We start from the raw sequence: 8,387 nt of genomic DNA, 5'->3' as shown, positions 1-8,387 counted from the left end.
AACCCTATAGCAAACTACTCCATAACAATGGAAAAAGTCATCTAAAAAAGGTTTAAAGACATATGCAACATCAACATAATGATTCGATACAAACTCCTGTATTCCACCGATTGTTGGTTGAGATCTTGACGAAATCTTGTATCTTCTTGCCTTAGTTGCTCCTCAAATCCTTTGTAGGTCAAAAGTCCTCTCAAAATCATATTTTTGGTGTATCTATACCATGTAAAACGGGTCTAGACGGAACTACCCTTTCCAAACTGAAGTGAGAAAACTTATCAGCGAAGTTGCACAGGCGCGGCGTGCCATACGGTGCGCCATGCGCCGCGCCAGTGGAAAAGTTCAGAGACCAAGTTTGTGGGACAGGCCAGTGATTTGCACTGCCGCGTCGCGCCTCACGGCGCCCCATGCGGCGTGGTAGTGCAATTTTCTCAGAGTTAAATTTTTTTTATCACTTTTTGATATCCAGACTTGGTCTCGGCCCCCAAGCGCGATCTCGGTTTAATTCGTTGGACTTTTATTCAGATTTCAAAGTTCCAAATTATTCAATTTTGCTCCAACGTATCTTCTTAACTTGGAATTAAAATACTTAATAAGTGCAAATCATCTATCATTTAAACTCAAGCATACATAAAGTTCAATAATTAAAGTATAAAATATGACTAAAACGAGACTGTATTTGACGTTCCTCTGCTTGTATTCCTCTTCTTTTGCTAATTCGAGATTGTATTTGATGTTCCATAGTTTTGCAATAAAACTGACGTATGCTTTGAAATTTAAATAAGACATTAATAAAATTTTGAGCAAGGAAAATGAGATTTCGAGGGTGTCTGGATTAAGCTTATAAGCCGGTCAAATTGCTTATAAGTACTTTTTGACTTATCTACGTATTTGGTTAACAAGTAAAGCGCTTATAAATCATAATCAATCAAAAACCATAAATTGAACGTGACCAACTTATAATTTTTCATCTTATAACTACTTTTAATTTATATTTTCTATTTTATTCTTTATTTTTTTCTAATTCTCAAAGTGCCTATCCTAAATAAAATCACAAAACCTTTTCATTACATAGACTTTTAGATTTATAATTTTTTGTGAAAAATTTAAGGAAATTTGATCTATTTGCCAAAAGTATGGGTGTTCATAAAAACCCGAAAAATCGAACCAAACCGACCAAAAAAATCGATACTTTTTAGGTTTGGTTTGGTTTTGGTTTTGAATTTTAAAAACCGATCAAATTTGGTTTGGTTTTGGTTTTAATAAAAAATAACCGAAAAAACCCGAACCAAACCGATTATAAAAGTAGCTATTTAAATTTATTATTACACCTATATATATGTATATTTTTATATAAAGTTTCTAAAATTTTATGCTACATATTAGTCATTTATATTTTTAGTCTAGTTCTTTATTATTATAATAATCTAATTCTTTGCCTTTACATTCTAGTGTGATTGGTAGTTTTCTTTTACTAAGTACAAAAATTTATTTCATGTTAAAAATAATCGATTTTTAATTGAGTATTTTAATTATTCATCACTATTTGATTCAATTATCATCAATATATCTTGGTAAATGATAGATTTCTCAAGGAGAAATTGATTTGATAGTGTTAAATTGAAAATGTAGTCACCGAAATATACGTTTGGTAGTGTATGTCTCATATTTAAGAAAAAAAACCGATGAATAACCGAAAAAATCGAAAACCTAACAAAAACCAAATCAAACTGAATCGATAAAAAACTGACTTAATTGGTTTGATTTGGTTCCAATGTTTGAAAAATCGACTTACTTGGTAAAAACCGACCCAAACCGAATCATGAACACCCCTAGCCAAAAGAATAATTTATCAATAAATTTTTTAAACCAAAAACTTTAAGTATATATTATTAGTTTCATCAATTTTACACATAACTGTTTACTTATAAAATTAATTTCAACACTTAAAATTACTTACTAATATTTATTACTTATCAACTATTTGCAATAAGTTAAATCAGATGAATATGTCATCAATAAAATTGATCTAGTTATAACTTATAAGCACATGGAACAAACCTTTTGAATATTTTCACATATTCAGCATGTTGCGTTAGCTTTAGCCGCAAAAAAACATATGAGGCGTTACACACCTTGCTCACTTTTTTTTTGATTATTCTGTTTTCTTTTATAGGTGTTAAGCTTTTTTCTTGGCCAAAAATATATATTTTTTTAAAGTATTTTTCTAAAAGAAAATTGAATTGTTTGATCAATCTTTTTGAAAAAAAAAATACTTTTGAGTAGCAGCAGAACCAATTTCTTAGAAACAGAAAAAAATAGCTTCTTTCTAAAAGTATTTTTTTGAAAAGTACTTTTAAAAAAAATATATTTTAAAATACTTCTTAAAACCTTGACCAAATACTAATTACTACTTAAAAATACTTTTTAAATTAATTAGTCAAACACAAATTTATTTTTACCAAAATTATTTTTTTAAAAAGCACTTTTAGAAAAAACACTTCTAAAAAATAAGTTAGAAGCCGACGTTAGAAGCTCAGCCAAACATACTAGCCGGACGTATGAATTTACTCCGTATAAAAAATAAATAAATAATAAAATATAAAAAATTAAGAAAAAAGAATAATGAAAGCCGTTTGATGAGAGAAACAGAGAGAGAGAGAGAAAATAAGGAGAAGAGAAAAATGGGTAAGGCAGAAACAGCAACAGCAGAAGCAACAGTGCCGACGGAAATGAAGAGAAAGAAGAAGAAAGGCCGTCCGTCACTTTCAGATCTCAATAAACGTGACAATAAAACTTCCATTTCTACCCCTCCCCGCCGATCCACTCGCCGGAACCCTAATTCTCCGCCACCGGACTTCATCGACGACGACGACGAACGTAAAGAGAAGAAAGTCAAGCTCGTTGTCCGTTTGCCCCAACATTTTCAAGAAAATTCGTCCTCTGCCAATTCACTTTCTGATTCCGACGCCGATGATAACGAGGCTTCTGTTAAAAGACGGAAAATTGACGCCGTGGATCTCAGATCTGACGACGCTGTTGCTGATCAGGTGGTGAATTGGTTGAGGGGTTTTATTGCTATATTTATATGAATATTTTGAACAATTAAAATTTACTGAGTCAGTCAATGTATTTCTATTTTTGGAAAAAAAAAATGGAGGAATATTTATATTTCTTCTTTTTTTGTTTTTCGTGGGAAAATTTCGAGGTTTTATGTGATCCAAAACTTTTTGGATTTGGCGCGTAACTTCCAACGTTCCTTTTTTGCTCTGACTTTCGAGATCTGAAATGTATGCATGTATTTTGACTCACTCACTGCTCCTTTGATTTTACATTTACTTTTGAAAATTCATAATGTGATTAATTCAATTTTTACGGCTTTTAATTAGGATTCTACCTTATTTTTCCTCTTCATTTTAGCACTCCGTTTTCAAAAGCTCACTTCTGTTGCACTTGCCGTGATTTTTGTGAAGACGTTATGCTCAATTATCAGCTTTTAGAGACCCTTTTAGCTGCAAGTTTGAGTCTTGATGTATATTTTAGTAACCCCACTTAATTGAAGTTTCTGATTATTGTTCTAACAACTGCATGATGTATTAATTTTTGCAGGGGGAAAAGCTTTTGAAAGCGATGGACACTTCAAATGGTGCAAATTCAAAGGCTTTTCGCTCTTCTAATTAAAAGAAAAAAGAGGATTTTTGTTTGGAAGTCCCAGTTATTGATTTTTTATCTGATTGGTGTCATTTATTCTTGGACAGGGTCGCCACTGGTGTCTGGTCCCACAACACCTTTGCCAGACAAAAAGTTGTTAGTGTTCATTCTTGACAGACTTCAAAAGTATGTTCTTTTTTCTTTTCATTCTTCTTTTTCTTGTTTCCATATGTTAGGTCCTTATATATTCTTTTATTTCTTGTACTAGTGCAGACCCTTTTTAATTCAGTACTAGGCTTATGTATTAGTTTTTTCTATGATGAAATGCAGAAAGGACACTTATGGTGTATTCTCCGAGCCCGTTGATCCGGACGAGGTACATTTCTGCGAAGGACACATTTGATTAGATGTTAATGATATTTTCAGTAGATACTGAAGTAGTTTCTTTGCAGCTACCTGATTATCATGAGATTATAGAGCATCCTATGGATTTCGGAACCTTGAGGAAGAAACTTGATGAAGGACTCTACTCAAACCTGGAAGAGTTAGAGGTCGGTAATAGATTACCGAGCTGAATTCTGGTTGCTTGTAGTACTCGTGGATTCAACTTTGCCCCTTTAATGATGAATCGCTTACTTTGGAGACAACTATGGACTATGATATTTCAATATGCTAACTTGCAGATTGACCTTTTCGCTGATGTTTTCTGCTGCCTGTTTTTAAAAAAAAACATACATATGACTCCATTTCCAAGAAAAAAAAAGTACCTGTGCACATTGAGCTGAGCACAATCTTCTTTTAGGTTAGAGTTCTCTGTTTGTGAGATTTGACCTGGTGATCTTGATATTTGTTGATCATTTAAGAAATTTTTGAACACCATAGAAAATTAATGTAATTAAGGGGGGACTAAATTTCTTGGATTTATCAGTTCAATATTTGCACTGTTAGTCATTTGTAAAAGTTTAGGGAAGAGAATTATAGTGGCAATTGGTTTAAAATTTGTGGGTACAAAAGATGTCTGGCTACACGAAGACCTTCATAGACATTAGAGTCACTTGCTTTTTGATCTTAATGTCTCAACCAAATTCTGAAGGCTACACTGCTACAGTAATTGTAGATAGTGTAGCAAAAAAAAAGTTGTCAATAGTATTATCTTAAATAAAAGAAGCTACAGGATTGAAACTTTTGTGTTTGATTTGTTTTCAGTAAAGCTGAAGCTGTTGAACAAGTTCATTGTCTTCCTCTTGGCCTTGTCAACCTTTCGTACGGAATTCGTTTCCTTATAATTATTTTTAGTTGGTTGAGAAGTCAAGACTTTTCCTCATGATCCTCTTTCATTCTCGGTAGTTTCTTGATTTTTTTTTTTTGCTTATTTGGAAACTTACATGGATGAGTAATCTGTTCTGGTAAAATGTGTTTGATTGAAGAAGCTCAGGGCTCTATCTACAATTTATATTTAAAACTTTTGATGTCATTGTTTTCTGGTGATTGGGGTCACATGATATGCTGTGAATTAGAAACACTATTATTGTCTTTAGTGGCTCTTTGATATGTCCATTTTACTGTGTCTGGTAGAGAATTGGCAATTGAGATCAAAAGAAGAAAAAGAAAAAGAAAAAGCAAAGAGCATCAATATAAAGAAGTTGTAAGTGTACAATAAGCATATGTAAGTCTCGAATTTCGGAATTTATGATGCATTTAGAAAAGGTATACATAAGGAGATGTAAATGGTTCCAAATACATTATGAATCTTCAGCCTTCAGACATTCTTGTAAAGTTTGTCTAGTCCTGGTATCTTATTTTCCATTTTGTGTTTAAGGTTTGTTCTTATTTCTCACTCTGTGATACTTTCATTGGCACAATTTTTATTTTCCTCGTATATTTTATTTTTGATGGGGCGGGATTGTGCTTGTGCTGCTGCTGGAGTTGTTAACTGAATTTGATGCTGACCTCTGGCATGATTTTGGCTCATGCAGGCTGATGTCTTCTTAATATGTTCAAATGCAATGCAGTATAATGCCCCAGATACTGTTTACTTTCGGCAGGTGAGCTTTAGCCTTTGACTGCTCCTGATTGTTTTTAATTTTGCTTCCACTTTTCCCTGAACTCGTTAATTTGATTAATTTGAAGAGTCATTTCATTTTCACTTATTTCAATTAAACCTTTGCTTTTAGGCACGATCTATTCAAGATCTAGCAAAAAGAGATTTTGATAATTTGAGGCATGAAGGGGAGGATGGTGAGTTGCAACCTAAGGTTGTTCGCAGAGGCCGGCCCCCGAGCAAAAATATTAAGAAGTCTGAGGAGAGTTCTCCGCCCCCAAGCAAAAACCTAAAAAATTCTGTTGAGAGTTCACCCGTTGATTGTATTGGTCCTGAGCTTTCTTCAGGTGCCACTCTTGCAAGTGCGGAGGAAAAAGTCAATGGATCTAGCTCTTACAATCTACGAAAGGGACCTATGCTTTATAAGTTCCGCTCTGTTGATACATCCTCGACATTTCGCTCTCGCAATGGTGAAACTCATTCTGAATCTTCGATTGATTGGAATAATGAATTTCCAGGTTTGATCTTGCACTCTTTTTCACTTTTCTGCAGTCTCTTTTATTTTTTTGTTTTGATGAAAAAAGTTATTATTTTGTTACGTGCAGCTTCCATTTTGAGGGCTGATATGAAGTATGGAAAGAAGCATTTTTTAGTTGATGAAAATAGGCGTGACACGTACGAACTACTCCATCCTTCAGCTTCTTGTGGTGAGGCATCTTTGTTGTGGAATGCTGATGGAGACCTAAAGCGGTTAATGGCGGTATGTACTAAACAGCCTATGTTGCTTTGCTTTCTTTTTTTGGTTGTCTTGTTTTCTCCCTGCTTTCAAGGAGTGCATGGTGTTGTGGATGTTTTGGCTGGTTTCTTTATTGTGGGAGCTTAGTGCACGGGGCTACCCTTTTTTATCTTATCCATTACTAGATTTTGATGAGAAATGGAGAAAAACAAATCTGAAGTTTGTTGGTCCAGTGAGTCCTTTCCACTTCTGCGTTACTTGTATATCAACAGTACTGCCCAAGAAAGTTCTTGTTTTTGTACGCTAGATAGGATAGGCAAGCATTATTCACTATTCAATTGCACAGTAAAATAATAGGTGTAGTAACACATTCTCGTGCTGGTCCTTTTTAAAATCATTTTTCGGCTGATCCTCCGATCATGCAGTCAAACAGTGGGGAAGATTTGCCTTAATCAGTGGTCTAGTGTCACTTTTCACAGATTATGTTATCATTGTTGTTGTCCCACCCAGCCACCCCGTCCAGAAGAAAATCCGCAAAAGGAAATATGATGAATTTTCTTGTGATTGTGTGATATTTTTGCTTTAGTCTTTCTCAAACCATGCTATCTGACTATAATGCAGGTAGGTATTCACTTCGAGCAGCATGCATATGCTAGAAGCCTTGCCAGATTTGCTGCAAATCTTGGGTCTGTTGTCTGGAAAGTAGCTACTAAGAAATTAGAAACTGTTTTACCTGCTGGAGTTAAGTTTGGTCCTGGATGGGTAGGAGAAGGTGGAGGATCTACACAACCGTCAACCTTTCCATCTCAGAACAAATCATCAGACAGCTTGGCAGCTGATCACCATTCTGGTAGAGCCGTTACACCATCTCTTCCAGGACCAAGTTCTGCTGTCATGTGCAGGCCTACTGGCGAAATTGTTGAAGCTGCTAAGATATTGAATAGCCAAAATGAACTTGCACAGGGTCGTGGTGGCTTTTCCTGTGCAACTCCTGCATCTACCTCCCAGGCTCAGCAAAAACATTTCCTTAACCCAAGAAATGGTTTCAATGGTATGCTTGGTTATGATTTGTCTACGCAAATGGAGGTAGCAAGGTTGTCCATGCCGAAAGGTCAACCGGGCCTACAAGAGGCCTCAAGGCCTGGTCAAGTGAGTGGAACAGTTCCTGGAAGAGATACTTCGTCTCATCATTCACCTTCAGACCATGTCTCGTCGCTGGGGAATAGTTTACGGGAAACCTGGACTACATTGCATTCTGGGAATTTAGCACCAGGTAAAAATCTTGATTTTCGTACAGAACAGAATGTGAGGCTTTCTGGTGATTCACGGCCTGCCTCTGTATCTTCGGGGCAGTATAGGCAATCTCTTCCTATCCCACCAGACCTGAATGTCAAAGTCCAAACTTCAGGCTCCCCTAGTTCTAGTATACAAGTTGGATCGCCACAGCAGCTAGATTTAGTGTTACAGCTCTAATTTTTTGAACCTAGTGAACTAGATTATTCAGATTTACAGTTTAACCTAAAATGAGGGCTTAGTCATGGCAGGGAAATTAGGAAAATGCTTGTACAGATGATGTATCCAAATTTTTAGGATTGAAACTAGGGAATTTCAATGTAACAACATTTGAGAATTTGAACCCATGATTCAAATAGAAAAAGTTAGAGTAGGGGAAGGGACTTGGTTGGCTGTGATCCGATTGCAGAAGCCGGGTCTGCCATTGTGAATCAAGTAGACTCCTATCAATGACAATGAACCTTTCTTAGGCAGTTAATATTGGATATACTGACCAAAATGTATACTTGTATTCTCATGTAATGTTGTCGTAAGCAAGCTGATATTAGCCTTTGAACTTCCCACAGAGAATTCATGTAATCAGCTGTCATAGGTCTTCTATTTTCCTATATTCCACTATTATGGCTATATAAGTATCAAAATTAGAAATCAATGGTTCCAGTGTTATTT

General features: G+C 35.3%; 1 protein-coding gene across 1 annotated transcript; it reads left to right on the top strand.

Annotated features, from left to right (window-relative positions):
• Window positions 1-2,613: 2,613 nt before the first annotated feature.
• LOC107767656 (uncharacterized) lies at window positions 2,614-8,281 on the top strand. The gene is made up of 9 exons (XM_016586733.2): window positions 2,614-3,047; window positions 3,607-3,643; window positions 3,756-3,834; window positions 3,979-4,024; window positions 4,101-4,199; window positions 5,625-5,693; window positions 5,823-6,207; window positions 6,295-6,449; window positions 7,047-8,281. Exons 1-9 carry the CDS (start codon window positions 2,637-2,639, stop codon window positions 7,896-7,898), a joined length of 2,133 nt encoding a protein of 710 aa, XP_016442219.1. The 5' UTR covers window positions 2,614-2,636; the 3' UTR covers window positions 7,899-8,281.
• Window positions 8,282-8,387: the final 106 nt, after the last annotated feature.

This window comes from Nicotiana tabacum, chromosome 23 (genome assembly GCF_000715075.1).
Source record: "Nicotiana tabacum cultivar K326 chromosome 23, ASM71507v2, whole genome shotgun sequence".
Classification (NCBI taxonomy): Eukaryota; Viridiplantae; Streptophyta; class Magnoliopsida; order Solanales; family Solanaceae; genus Nicotiana; species Nicotiana tabacum.
The sequence above is the reverse complement of the archived record's forward strand: the minus strand, read 5'-3'. Positions and strand labels throughout refer to the sequence as shown.

Bases quoted from the DNA above. Each gene is read 5' to 3' on its own strand.
- LOC107767656 (XM_016586733.2), top strand. From the start codon at position 2,637: ATGAGAGAAACAGAGAGAGAGAGAGAAAATAAGGAGAAGAGAAAAATG. The intron at 5,694-5,822 runs GTGAGCTTTAGC...CTTTGCTTTTAG, and splicing joins ATACTGTTTACTTTCGGCAG to GCACGATCTATTCAAGATCT. The intron at 6,208-6,294 runs GTTTGATCTTGC...TGTTACGTGCAG, and splicing joins TTGGAATAATGAATTTCCAG to CTTCCATTTTGAGGGCTGAT.